Genomic DNA, 15,003 nt, shown 5'->3' with positions numbered 1-15,003 from the left:
TTAGCTGATTGCTAATTTTTATACAAAATTGCTAAAAAAAAATAGACTTTGGCTAATAAAATATTTCTCAAATTAGCCACATTTTAATGATTTTCAAGGAAATACTCTACATTTATGAAAATTGGCTACACCGAAATTTGTTCCAGTGTGAGCCCTGCTCCTTCCATGTAATTTTCTGTGATATAATTTAAATTTTGGAATTTCTATTTGTATTCTTGTTGGGTGTTTTTTTTCTTTGTTTACAGATACAAATTTAATAATAATGAGTATCGTAATGAATAAATATTACACATTGTTTTGAAACTGTTTATCGTTTGAAAAACACCACCCTTCTCTCTTTCCCATAACGTTTTGTAATGCATCCCATAACACATAATATCCCTTTCCCCACTTCTTAATTGTTGAATGCTTTCTTTAAACAAGAATGTTTTGGAATTAAATGTCTCATTTATTGTAAATCTGTAATTAAATATGCTGTATCTTTCAAGTAGATGGATAGTATCGCAGTAATTTCTAAACTGGTTTTACAGTGATGAGTATTTTGTTTTTCAGGTTTTCGGACATATTTTACAGCTCTGGGATTTCGCTGTATGCAGCTGAAGTAAGATTATCTCCCTTATTCCTTGTTTTTCAGTTGCATCAGGTTATAGAATAGCATTTTAACATAGCAATATTGATAAAACAAATTATATCTATTGTTACCTATTCATTAACTTAGTAATAAATGTATTGTTCGGTGCAAAATTTTGTGTTCAACTGATTTTTCCTTTAACATTTGTTAACTAGGGATATTTACAACTGTTCACAGGTGAAATTTCACATATGCATATTCACTGACATGGCTATGAATGACTGTATTTTACTTTTTGAATAAAAATGAGACATTATTTGAAATCTGCAGATTCACTCACCATGCAGACAAACATATTTGGCATCAAATACCCGTAAAAGAAGGTCTTTTTTTAATGCCAGTTACTGGGTTATACATGTATGTGCATCCCAAATCCTAGTGGGCGAGATGTAGCCCAATGGTAAAGCACTCGCTTGATGCCCGGTCAGTTTGGGATCAATCCCCGTCAGTGGGCCCATTGGGCTATTTCTCACTCCAGCCAGTGCTCCACAACTGGTGTAACAAAGTGTTGTATGTACGATCCTGTCTGTGTGATGATGCATATAAAAGATCCCTTGCTGCTAAGCGAAAAGAGTAGCCCATGAAGTGGCGACAGCAGGATTCCTCTCTCTCTATATCTGTGTGGTCTTTAACCATATGTCTGATGCCATATAACCGTAATCTAAATAAAATGTGTTGAGTGTGTCGTTAAATAAACCATTTCCTTTCTCAAATCTATGAGAGTTGAATCCCTTTGTAGTTATAATTAGCCAATAACATTTTGCATTTAGTTTGTAATTTTGGATATTATATTGACTAAATTATCTGAATGTATATTATCATCTTTTTTTACACTTTAAATATGTCAGTAACCAAGATAATTAATAACTGAATTTGTTTTTCTCTAGCTTGTTCCTTCAGTACGTTGATCATGGAGTTTTGGAGCTAACAGGAGATTTTATTTCTCAGCTTCTAACAGGTGACACCTTACAAAATACTTTTAATTAATCTTGTTACGGTTACATAATCAAACAAATTTTTTAATTAAGCATTTCATATTTGTCTTTATTTAACATCCAGAAGCTGATATATTTTTTATTGTTAAACAGTCATTCTCAGTGTAAGAAACTGTTTTAAAGTTAAAGTTTGTTTTGTTTATCTCACCACTAGAGCACATTGATTAATTAATCATTGGATATTGGATGTCAAACATTCAAATATTCCGACATGTGTAGACTGGAGTAAACCCGCTACACTTTTCCATTACCAGCAAGTGTTCTTTTATATGCACTTTCCCAGTCAGGATTGTACATACTGTAAGAGATAAATCAACCTCCACTGAGGGGATTCGAACTACAGACTCTCAGTATGAGAGTCCAGCACTCTACCAACTGAGGAAGGAAGGAAATGTTTTATTTAACGATGCACTCAACACATTTTATTTTACGGTTATATGGCGTCGGACATATGGTTAAGGACCACACATATATTGAGAGAGGAAACCTGCTGTCATCACTCCATGGGCTATTTTCGATTAGCAGCAAGGGATCTTTTGTATGGACCATTCCACAGACAGGATAATACATACCACGGCCTGTGATATACCAGTTGTGGTGCACTGGCTGGAGCAAGAAATAGCCCAATGGGCACACCGACGGAGATTGATCCCAGACTGACCATGCATCAAGCGAACACTTTACCACTGGGATACATCCTGCCCCCTACCAACTGAGCTAATAGGGCAAGTCCCGCTAGCTACTGTCAGTAGGATCACTGTATACCAACACTACTACAATACCACAGCCTTTCATATATACACACCCGTTTTGAGGCACTTGTTTGGATGGGAAAAAAATAACCTGTTATCATGATAGCTGCATTGGTATTGCACATAAATCCATTTAACTGCTCACAAGGGAATTGTCTGTAAATACCTTATACATGTTTGTTATTCAGATGTTCCTGATGATGGTGATGATGGTGAAAATGTAAAACTCAAGTATGCAATCATCTCTCGTCTACCTAAAGTAAGTTTTGCCACCATGATCTGTTTTATACCATTTGTCACAGAAAATACAACAACCACAATTATCATTAACACTTGGTATTTTGAACCTTTAGCAAACTCTTGGTGTTTTGGGGTTTTTACTGTTTATACAGTGAAATTCCTCTAAACTGGACACCCTCGGAACCAACTAAAAAGTCCAGTTTTAAGAGGTATCTGGTTTAGAGAGGTTCTCTTCTGTACAGATATTTAAATAGGGGCCACGAAAAACGTCCACTTTTGAGGGAATTCCGGTTTACAGAGGGTCCGGTTTTGAGAGGTTTCACTGTAGTAGGTTGTGGACCAACTTACAAATAAAGGGCTAATTTCTTAAACAGGTTGAAAATGGAGAAGGGTTGGGACTTTCTTAAACATTTTAGGCAAACAGATGGTTTATTTATAGCCCATTTTATATTATGAGCATATTTCTATAGGTGTGCATTACTTTTAAGCCTCAAGTGACTTTTTGCTAAGCTGATAGCTCTCATGTGTGGTAGGCTTTAGCTAGGTAGGTAGGTGGGTGGTTGATAGCACACCTAAAATTCATTTTACGTGGGTGATGGCTGGTACGAGTGATTGCTAACCTTAAAACACAAAGCCCAAGAATGGATTTTCACTTTGGAAGAATTTAATGTACAGTCAAACCTCTCAAAAACAGACCCTCTGTAAACCGGAATTCCCTTAAACCCGGACGTGTTTCATGGCCCATTTTTAAATATCAGTACACAAGAGAACCTCTATAAATCGGATACCTCTTAAAACCGGACTTTTTAGTTGGTCCCGAGGTTGTCCGGTTTGGAGGGGTTTCACTGTATATGAGTAGTAATTTTTTTATGTGATTATTGATAAATTGTACAAAAATTAAAATGTTATATAACAAGAAAATAACTTAAACGAAATGAGTTTAATCCTTGCTTCTGTGTTTTTGTTTGCTGAAGACTGCAGCAGAAGAATGCTTTAAGCTGTGGAATCACCCTCTGTGTTTGAGATATTTCGCACATCACCAGGTGGCCGAGATCCTGCTTGGTGAGAACCATTGTTTGTGTTATTCGTCTATTAAAAGTCATTGACTCCAGTTAGAACTCGAGATACCTATTTTCTTTACCTAAAAATGCAGTTTAAGGTACTACAAACACAAAACAACTAATTGAAACGCATTCTAAAAGGGCGGAATGTAGATTTTACTTTTTCAGTGGTAGAAGCTATGGCAACATCAACTTAAAATTGCATGTAGCTCAATGTTAAAGGGACAGTCCCAAGTTTTTAATACATACGAAATTATTTGAAGACAAAATTCAGTTTGGGCTGCTTACAAATATTAATTTAAGACGACCAGAAATACATTGAATATACAGACACTGATATTCTAAACAAGATAATATATTTATATATATTTTTAGATGCTAAAAAAAATATATTAGTCGGAAACATCTTACAATGCAGGAAACTCAGGATAGTCCCTTTAAAGTTTCATATTTAACTCACAAACTGTATATTCTATATCAATGAAAAATGGTTTATAATTTATATTGTTTATAAAAATTGTAAAACAGGTTTAGTGTTTAGTGTTTTATACATGTATATTATAACTTATTTAATACATTTCTGTTCATGATTGTACTTTCCTAAACCCATACCAACATTTTAAATGGAACATAATTGAATTTTAAATGGAAGATTATTTACTATACTTTGCATTCACTTCCTCTTTACACATAATAGCCTAATGTCCCATACCGGTATAATAATTCTGATTATCTCTCATGGAATAGTGCAAGGGCGGCACAGACGGTACGGCCATACCACTTTTCAAAGAGGTACAGCATGGCCTTACCACTTGTGTGTGTGTGTGTGTGTGTGTGTGTGTGTGTGTGTGTGTGTGTGAGTGTGTGTGTGTGTGTTATATTTGTTATATCTGTAAAAATGTCCTTAAGTAATTTGAAAGGTGAGTCTGGCCACCATGAGCCGTACCACTATTTTTTACACTGTGTCACGCCTGTAGTGTATGGTAGGTCATTTAATATACTGTATATTCACTTAATGTTTTCTAACAGAAACTACTTCGACACCAGCAGTAAAGTCCTCTTCTAAGTCAGATGCTACATGGACAGTTAAAGACAGAGGTGGGTGCTCATGGCACATGGAATACTAGGTTGATATTCAAGTGATCTAATCAGTACTCCCTGAGTACAGTGAAACCTATCTAAACTGGACACTCTTGGTACCAAGTAAAATGTCCAGTTATAAAGAGGTATCCGGTTTAGAGAGGTTAAATTCTTTACTGATTTTTGAAAAAGGACCGTGGAAAATATCCAGTTTTGAGGGAATTCCAATTTACAGAGGGTCCGGTTTTGAGAAGTTTCATTGTATTTAGTATTAGCAGTGTTTTCTTTTTGTGGGGTTTGTTTGTTTGAAGGGTTTTCTATGTTGTTGTTGTTGTTTTTGTTGTTATTTTTTGGTTTTTGAAGTTATGTTAGTCATCCGAAGTGTTTTGAACAGGCAAACTTCCTGACGTTTTCTATTCATTAAGATCTAGTTTTAAAAGTACCTACAAAAAAGCAGTATCGTCAGAATTATTGTACACACTGAACAGTCACATCAATACACCATACTGAGCATCTATAGGCAGCCAAGACCACACCAAAGGTACAACAGTGAATATTCTAATTTTGAAAGAGAAAGGTTTCTAATTTTAGAAAACTGCAAAGCAGGAAGACAAGTTAGAACCAGATGAATCCAACTCAGCAGTGCATCAGTGGGCCTGGTGGGCTGTTTCTCGTTCTAGCTAGTGCACTATGACTCTTAATATCAAAGGCTGTGGCATGTGCTATCCTGTCTGTGGGATGGTGCATATAAAAGATGCCTTGCTACTAATGGAAAAATATAGCGGGTTTCCTCTCTAAGACTATATGTCAAAATGACCAAATGTTTGACATCCAATAGCCAATGATTAATAAATCAATGTGCTCTAGTGGTATCGTTAAACAAAACAAACTTTCCAGATCAGCAGTGTAATGTATTTGGGAATATGCTCAGACACACCTGTATACTTATCACAGCTCACCCTATCCATGACCAAATTAGACAATTGCTACTTTTTTTATACACAGTGGGTACAACATTTAGTCTTTAGCTAATAAAAGTTTCTTTAAATTAACAACATTTTAATAATTTTTGAGAAAATACTCTAAATATCAGAGAAATGGCTAACCACAATTTGTTCCAGTGTGAGCCCTGCTGTATGTAAATATTCTTTGGGGGTTTCTTTCAGCAAATTCAGAAGGTAGAGATAACGTGAGCACAGCCAGTGATTCGAGCGTTTGTGCAGGTGTCTTCCAACCACTGGCATCTCTGATCGATTACCTGGAGAAGAAAACAGAAGGTACATCACATTAGTAGCTTTTTGTTTATCTTATTAGTCCCCTACCTGTCCAACAGGAGGGGACTATATGTTTCATCTACATCCTTCTGTTTGTCTGTCTCTCTGTCTCTCTGTCTGTCAAACTGTCTGTCAAGTTTGACAGACAGAGTTGTGGCCCTTGAACTTAGGAGATAAGAAACTTTGTTTTTCGGATTTATTTTGCAATGTTTTAAAGTATACAGCTGGAAATTTGTGTATAGATTTATCATGTTCTGTTACAGATCAAGTTTTTTCATAGCGAATTACCCGGTTTTGACAGAGTTGTGGCCCTTGAATGTAGGAAATACAAAAATGTGTTGGGCCTGGTAAGGGACATGTATTTCTTCACCAATATTCTTAGAATGCTTGTTATATATATCACAATGGGGAGGTGGCTCGATGTAGCTCAGTGGTAGAGTGCACACTTGAGGAGTGATGGCTTCAAGAACTGATTGCCCTTACTAGATCAGTAAAGTTTTTTTCCCATCCTAACTAGAAAAAAGAAAAAAATGTTTTATTTAACGATGTACTCAACACATTTTATTTACGGTTACATGGAGTCAGACATATGGTTAAGGACCACACAGATTTTGAGAGGAAACCCGCTGTCGCCACTGCATGGGCTACTCTTCCGATTAGCAGCAAGGGATCTTTTATTTGTGCTTCCCACAGGCAGGATAGCACAAACCATGGCCTTTGTTGAACCAGTTATGGATCACTGGTCAGTGCAAGTGGTTTACACCTACCCATTGAGCCTTGCAGAGCACTCACTCAGGGTTTGGAGTCGGTATCTGGATTAAAAATCCCATGCCTCGACTGGGATCCGAACCCAGTACCTACCAGCCTGTAGACCGATGGCCTGCCACAACGCGCCGAGGCCGGTCCATCCTAACTAGTTCCCCAAAACTGTTAGGTCAAAATCCTGTGTGACAGTAGTGGATTTCTTCTCTTTAAAGCCCAAATAAATCGAGTATTAATTCAGGTGTCTTCCAGCCAAGTATCAAAGTTGAAAGTTTGTTTTAAATACACCTCTAGTGTATTAATAGAATCTGTCACTGTTGTGAGGTATAGATAAGGCAATTCCAACCCGAGGGACAAAAACATTGTGTCCCATGGGTTGGAATTGCTTTATCTATATCTATAACGGTGATTAATTCTTTTTCTTGCCCATTTTCTTACAGTAACAAAACATTAATTTTATAAGCTATGGTTTGTTTATTGTAGAACGATTCATAAACATTTTACCTAAATACTCCTTTAATCATACTCGGAAAAATATAGTCCACATTATGCAACGACATAAAAATGTAACAACTTATCAATAAATATAAAGTTGAAAATATTAATGTGTTTAAATATTTTTTAAACAATGATACAACATTAAATGGCAAACAGAATTCTGAAAAACATGAGTTATGACGTCAATCGTCATAAAACATGAGTTATGACATCACGCATACGTAGAAATTGTCTAGCCCTCGGGTCCCTCAGACAGATTTATCTAGCCCTAGGGTCAGACAGATTTATCTAGCCCTAGGCTCAGACAGATTTATCTAGCCCTAGGCTCAGACAGATTTATCTAGCCCTAGGCTCAGACAGATTTATCTAGCCCTCGGGTCAGACAGATTTATCTAGCCCTAGGGTCAGACAGATTTATCTAGCCCTAGGGTCAGACAGATTTATCTAGCCCTAGGCTCAGACAGATTTATCTAGCCCTCGGGTCAGACAGATTTTTCTAGCCCTAGGGTCAGACAGATTTATCTAGCCCTAGGGTCAGACAGATTTATCTAGCCCTAGGCTCAGACAGATTTTTCTAGCCCTAGGCTCAGACAGATTTTTCTAGCCCTAGGCTCAGACAGATTTATCTAGCCCTAGGCTCAGACAGATTTATCTAGCCCTAGGCTCAGACAGATTTTTCTACCACTGTGCAAAAGCTGGATAACCCTGTTCAGTGGGCAAGAAATTGATTTATTAATTATCTTCTGTTATATAACATTCTGAATTACAGTCTTAAAGAAAACACACAACATTTTTTTCTTTAGAAAGGGATTCTTTTATGTACACTTTACCACAGCACACACCAGTCTTTGATATACCCGTCACCAAGCACTGGTTGGGACTGGAGGAAAAGAAACAATTAAAGAATGGGTCTACAGGCGAGTGCTCTACTGACTGAACTAAATTCCACCTTGTCCTCCACCTTTTACCTAACAATAGCTTGTTTCAAATTCCAGGTCTTTTTTATTTCGCGCTAGTATAAATTTACCCCCACCCCCCATGTATTTATTTATTTATTTTATTATTTTATTTTATTTTATTTTATTTTATTTTATTTTTTGTTTTGTTTTGTTTTGTTTTGTTTTGTTTTGTTTTGTTTTGTTTTGATTTGATTTGTTTTTGTTTGTTTGTTTGTTTGTTTGTTTTTGTTTGTTTGTTTATCAATTTATTATTATGTGTTTTAACCATTATATCTTCTTTCTTCTTCTCCTATATTTCCCAGTCCTTCCATTATATGCGTCATAGCAATTTGTTTTGTTTTTTTGCCAATCTTTAATTTATACAGAAACATTACAAATGCATTTATGTATCAAATTGTTATATATGACTATATAACATTACTATACAACAAATTAGATATATGTACTTGTATATACATTATATCACTTTGATGTAAGGCCATGAATTCAAGGCTCCTCAACCGTGACATGGTCAGAATAGACTGTGAGAAATAAATATTTTAAAAATTTTTTTACAAAAAAAAACATTCCACCTTCTCTGACCCCACCACCAATGTCAAAGTAAAATTTGCTGAGGTGACACTAAAAATTTAAATGCACATATTATGCATATAAAAAGCATATACTTTAGTATCTGTGCATACTTATTAGTCCCTAACAGTCCATGCGAAGGTCCATCTCACATATAGTTTTCTGAAGAAAAAAAATATTATTCACAATGCCTAGAGATATTGAGCTGAAATTTTATAGCTTTACAATGTACTGTTACAGATCAAGTTTGACTTTCATGGCACTTTACCCTTTTTTTTCACAGAATTATGGCCTTTGAATTTACCAGATAAAATTTGTTGGGCTTGGTAGGAGACCTGTATTGCTTTAGCAGTACTCTCCAAATGCTTGTTTATTTCCACATTTCTATTAAAGGCATACTGTCACGGATTTAAGGACCTTATTTCTCTAAAAATGGATAATAAATAAAAATTACATTAATTGTTGGAAACCAAATCTAGCTATCGCATCACCTTAACTGAACCATGATGGAGTGAAATCCATGTCATCCTTCTCAGCAATATTAGTTTTTTAATCATGGACCATTGCCATAATTCAATTAATTTTACAAAATGTCAGTAATAAATGGAATATGGTGGTCATGAAGATGGTTGAATAAAGTACATTTAGGTACAAATTAAATTATTTTTGTTCAGGTAATACTTTGTTAAGACCATTAAATAGGTCAGTGGTCTGTGACAATATGCCTTTAACTTAGTGGGGTGAGGAGGTCACTAAATTAATGCTTAAGACACTTTCAGATAGTACGGCTTAACCACTACATAATCTAGACTGAAATATTATTTTCATTAAGTTTGTGTTTACTACACTTTCAGATAGTACGGCTTAACCACTACATAATCTAGAATGAAATATTATTTTCATTAAGTTTGTGTTTACTACACTTTCAGATAGTACGGCTTAACCACTACATAATCTAGACTGAAATATTATTTTCATTAAGTTTGTGTTTACTACACTTTCAGATAGTACATCTTAACCACTACAAAATCTAGACTGAAATATTATTTTCATTAACTTTGTGTTTACTACACTTTCAGATAGTACGGCTTAACCACTACATAATCTAGACTGAAATATTATTTTCATTAACTTTGTGTTTACTACACTTTCAGATAGTACGGCTTAACCACTACATAATCTAGACTGAAATATTATTTTCATTAAGTTTGTGTTTACTACACTTTCAGATAGTACGGCTTAACCACTACATAATCTAGACTGAAATATTATTTTCATTAAGTTTGTGTTTACTACACTTTCAGATAGTACGGCTTAACCACTACATAATCTAGACTGAAATATTATTTTCATTAAGTTTGTGTTTACTACACTTTCAGATAGTACGGCTTAACCACTACATAATCTAGACTGAAATATTATTTTCATTAAGTTTGTGTTTACTACACTTTCAGATAGTACGGCTTAACCACTACATAATCTAGACTGAAATATTATTTTCATTAACTTTGTGTTTACTACACTTTCAGATAGCCACAGCAGAAACGTTCGTCCCGGAACCGTACCTTCCATGACCAGCGTAGACTCAGTTTTACTGGAGCAAGTTGGACTGTACCACACACGACAGACAGATGAATATGATATGACAACTGTTAATTTATAGAATAATGAACAACTTATTCAGAACAGAATTGACATATAGATTATTAAACCTGATTGACTTATTCAGAACAGAGTTGCTACTTAAATTATTCAATATGATTGACTTATTCAGAATGGAATTGATACTTAAATTATTCAGTATGACTGACTTATTCAGAATGGAATTGATACTTAAATTATTCAATATGACTGACTTATTCAGAACGGAACTGATACTTTAATTATTCAGTATGAATGACATATTCAGAACAGAGTTGAATGACTTATTTGGAAATGTTGTGAAAGTTAAATTATTTAAACTTGAATGACTTATTCAGAACAAAGATAATCCTTATAGTCTGTTTGTGTCAAAAGGGAACTGATGAACTTGTTTTTAAATACCTGAATCAAAAAAGAAGATTTAACCTGTACAATGTGTTGGTAATTTGTAAAGAAACTTTTTTTTTATTTACACTGAACTTTCTTTTTGAGTGATATGGGTTTAATACAATGCTTAATAAATTTGTATATGAATTTTACTTTATTCATTATAAAGTTACATATGTACCAAAATTTAATTTGTTTAATTTTTAAAATATTTTAAGAACTAAATGATGAATTTACATTTCCATTAATAGTTTAATCCATTTTTGTTTGGGGGTTTTTCACATGCAGACTGGTATAATAAAGGTTGTGGTATTTGTATGAAGGAGTTTATGCTTCAATATAAAACCTTTACTGACCTCCCGTATTTTTTTTTTTTTTTTTTTTTTTTGAGGGGGGGGGGGGGGGGGGGGGGGGGGGGGGAGATGAACATCCAATAATACAACTATGAGCAACATGGAATATGTTTGTGGTAGACGAGCCATTTAATTCTGCATAATTCTTGTTTGGAAAAGTTGTACAAATTAAATTATTAAATATGAATGACTTATTCAGAAAATTTGTGATATTTAAATTATTTAATGTACATTACTTTAATAAATGGCTTATTAGGAACTGCACCAACAGCTAAATTATTATATATGAATTATATTGAAAACTGCTGAGCTGATGTTTAATACTAACATACAAGGGTAGATAGGGGTGTTCATGCATTTTCTTTAAGTAGCAGGGGCCTAATTCACTAAACTCTCGTAACTTTGCAATCTCGCAATGCAATGCTAAAAGCTTTGTTGTCTCACAGAACCTAAGAGACTTTTGTGAATTAGGCCCCAGGCTGTTTGAGAAAAATAGGCAGCTGTATTTTCTGAGTAGAGTGAGGTGTATAACTGTAAGCATGAAAGATAGGTGGCAGCAGCATCCAAAACTCAGCACCTTTCTGCGTACTATGAACAGTGAACGCACTGGATAGCATCTCTCCAAGGTACAATAGTTGGTCATGGAACCAAGCCTCGTCAGTTTATGAATTGTGGATCGTATTTCAATCTAATCGAAATTCAGCGACTGGTTCAATAAAGGTTGTGGTATGTGTCATTCTGTTTTAAAGGAGTCTGTCCTTCAATAATATTGTATATAATTACATGACCCTCTATTGAACATGTGTATTGCTATTTTATTTATATATTGAACAATGTTTGTACAAATTGCACACAAAAATTATATTTTTGTTCTTTCTAAAAAAGTTTAAATTTTTTGTCAAACCATATTAGAATTATAGACAAACAAAGACAATTATATTTTTTGACTGTAATAAGGTATAATTACAAGGTCCTTTAATCATATTACCATAATCATTTTGTGAAATATTTAAAAACGTGCATTCTCAAGGTTGTAAGTGTCATATTTCGCTATTTTTACTTACATTTGTGATAAATAACTACAAATTAATCGATCTCACATATAATCGTTATTATACAGAGATTATTATACGAGCTTGTGTGTCATACTGATTTTACGAAACGAGTGTCAGGATTTTTGTATTGCCCGAGCGAGAGCAAGAGTAATGCATGAATCCCGACACGAGTTTTGTAAAATCAGTACAACTCACACGCGAGTGTAATAATTTCTTTATTATCCATATTATTATTGTTGTTTTCTTTATGAATAACAAGACCCAACTCAAAACGTTTCTGCCCCAACTAGGAGACAACAAAATGACGTCATATTTCAAGTGCACAGTCAGAGCTAGGACTGGAGAAGCAACATCATGTTATGACGTCGCTTCCCAAAATTACACCATTACATTTGTTATTACACATGTGCTTCATATGATTATTAACTCAGTTATGTTGAACCAAATGGATAATAAATTATTGTATTATAATTGCATTTGCAGCTGGTGAGCGCAATGTCCACAAAACTTCCACCATTAACGATGGTGGGAATTTTTATTTGTTTAAGGAAAATTAAGACTTAATTTTTTTTAAGCAGCACCTAGTGGCTAGCTCCCTTGAGAATCCTTGGTAAAAAAATATAAGGTACATAAGAAAATATTCATAGTGTATTCATTAAAAAGTTGGTCAGTTCTTGTCAATTATTGTTATCCAATTCAGATTCAAATTGTTATGTCACATGTTTATACTTGTTGGTAAACCTTATTGAATTTTGCACTATTGTAAATTTACTAATTACTACTAGTAGTAAATGAAATTATTTGGATGTATTTTTGTGTGTGTGCATTTAATTCAAGGTATAATGTTTATATTTCTCTATGAAAATTAATAAATATTTTTGGATATTATGCAACTTTGAGATACATTTTTGTTTTCAAGTTCCTATGTTATGTCAAGTTGTTAACGTGCATTTATAATAAATTGTTTTTTAAAAGTAATGTTTTTGAGTTATATATGAGTTGGAGGGGCAGGATGTAGCTCAGAAGGTAGAGTGCTAACCCGAGCTGCTTGGGTAATTCATCCCCCCCCCCCCCCCCCCCCCCCCCCCCTCCCAAAAAAAAAAATTAAATATGGGAGGTCAGTAAAGGTAATATATTGAAGCATAAACATCTTCATACACATACAACCTGAGCTGCTTGGGTCAAACCCCCTTGGTGGACCCATTCTCTGTTCAGACTTTTTTTCCATCACGACTGGTATATCAAAGGCCATGGTATGTGCTATCCAGTCTGTTGGAAAGTACATATTTTAAAGATATCTTGCTGCAAATGGAAAGTGTAGCAGGTTTTCTCTAAGACTCTATATGGCAAAATTATCAAATGTTTGACATTCAATGTCCGATGATTAATAAATCAAATGCTCTAGTGGTGCCATTAAAGAAAAATATTTTTAACTCTCTTGCGATGAATTTGCATGGGTGGCTGCAGGAATGTTTTAATGTGAGGAGGTGCAGCATTGAAAAAAGGTTCATATATTCGAAACAGCATTCACAAACAACTCGGAATCCATTCTCGTCACACCACTGTGTGAGGTGGTATGGGTTTTGACAATGGGAACCCATTCTTGAACACATTCTCACCACTTCAAAACATTTAGGAACACCAGAACAGAGTTTGTAATGTATGTTAAAGTAAAGTAACGTGCATTATATAAAAGCAGTCTCCCTTCAAAAAACACCATTCTGATCAAGACATTCAAGGAAATAAATCCATTGCATTCATACATCAATCTAATTAAAATTAGCTCCACTATTACATGTGGATCTAACAGCAGCCCATTGGAGCTCATGTCCAGTTGACCTTTCATATTCGACCAGTCAAAACCTTACTTGCAAAATCATGCCAGTGATTTGAAAAGAAGTTGAAAACATTCGGGATTATGCCAAGGATATACGAAATGATTTGGGTGAATTACGAAGTATGCCGGAAACTAATTTCAATATAAAATTTTATATAAAATTTGTTTCAAGACGGAAAAAACGTGATGGTATAGCCATAAAATCTGTTTATACTAGTATACAATCCAGAGTTTGCTGCACTTTTCTGCCTGTTTTTTTCAATGTTGAAATAGACCAACAAGGTCGCCTATTGCATAGTCTCACCTGATATTTTTAGAATTTTTATGCTCCTAAATAACGCTATAAAAGGCGATGTGTAATAGGTCGATATTTAAATTGTTATTTATAGATGAAATGTCACCTGGACATGGGAGTCGAAGCAATGCTGTTAGATCTACTGGTAGACCAGTAGAGACAATTTTAATCAGATTGATTCATACATTAACATTGGATTTGTTAGGCATTTGTAAATTAGGTTGTGCAACCCCAGCACCCTTTACCTGGGTCAGTATCTGATCTGAGTATATTGGTATGAACACATCCACAAATAAGGAAGGAAGGAAATGTTTTATTTAACGACGCACTCGACACATTTTATTTACAGTTATATGGCATCAAACATGATTAAGGACATCATCTACAAATAAATACAAGCAGTGTTCTAGCTAGCAATAAATAGAGGGGCACTGCCCCCTGCCCCCGTTTTTGTGCCGTCCTGCCGTATTTGTTGCCGCACCGACCCTGATTATCGCCGCCCTGCCGTAATTCATTGTCAAACAAAAATACATCTTGCTTTCCTCTCAAAGGGTGTACAGTGTTGTTACGAGTCTCAATTCCCAACTAAAAAACGTTTGACAATACACTGTTT

General features: G+C 34.7%; 1 protein-coding gene across 4 annotated transcripts in view; it reads left to right on the top strand.

The window, feature by feature from the left end:
• The window catches only part of LOC121369088 (gamma-secretase-activating protein-like), a 50,767-nt gene extending 39,519 nt beyond the window's left edge, over window positions 1-11,248 (top strand). For 2 of the 4 annotated variants that reach the window (XM_041493937.1, XM_041493935.1), the window contains exons 26-32: window positions 553-601; window positions 1,519-1,589; window positions 2,567-2,637; window positions 3,593-3,680; window positions 4,709-4,777; window positions 5,926-6,036; window positions 10,352-11,248. In XM_041493937.1, coding sequence (XP_041349871.1) covers window positions 553-601; window positions 1,519-1,589; window positions 2,567-2,637; window positions 3,593-3,680; window positions 4,709-4,777; window positions 5,926-6,036; window positions 10,352-10,485 — 593 coding nt within the window. In that variant the 3' untranslated portion in view covers window positions 10,486-11,248. Of the gene's footprint in view, window positions 1-552; window positions 602-1,518; window positions 1,590-2,566; window positions 2,638-3,592; window positions 3,681-4,708; window positions 4,807-5,925; window positions 6,037-8,096; window positions 8,310-10,351 lie in introns of those variants that run through there. The other 2 variants (XR_005957557.1, XM_041493936.1) reach the window with 2 other exon arrangements.
• The last annotated feature ends 3,755 nt before the right edge of the window (window positions 11,249-15,003 follow it).

This window comes from Gigantopelta aegis, chromosome 3 (genome assembly GCF_016097555.1).
Source record: "Gigantopelta aegis isolate Gae_Host chromosome 3, Gae_host_genome, whole genome shotgun sequence".
In the NCBI taxonomy this organism is placed as follows: Eukaryota; Metazoa; Mollusca; class Gastropoda; order Neomphalida; family Peltospiridae; genus Gigantopelta; species Gigantopelta aegis.
This window is presented reverse-complemented; position numbering and strand designations above follow the sequence as displayed.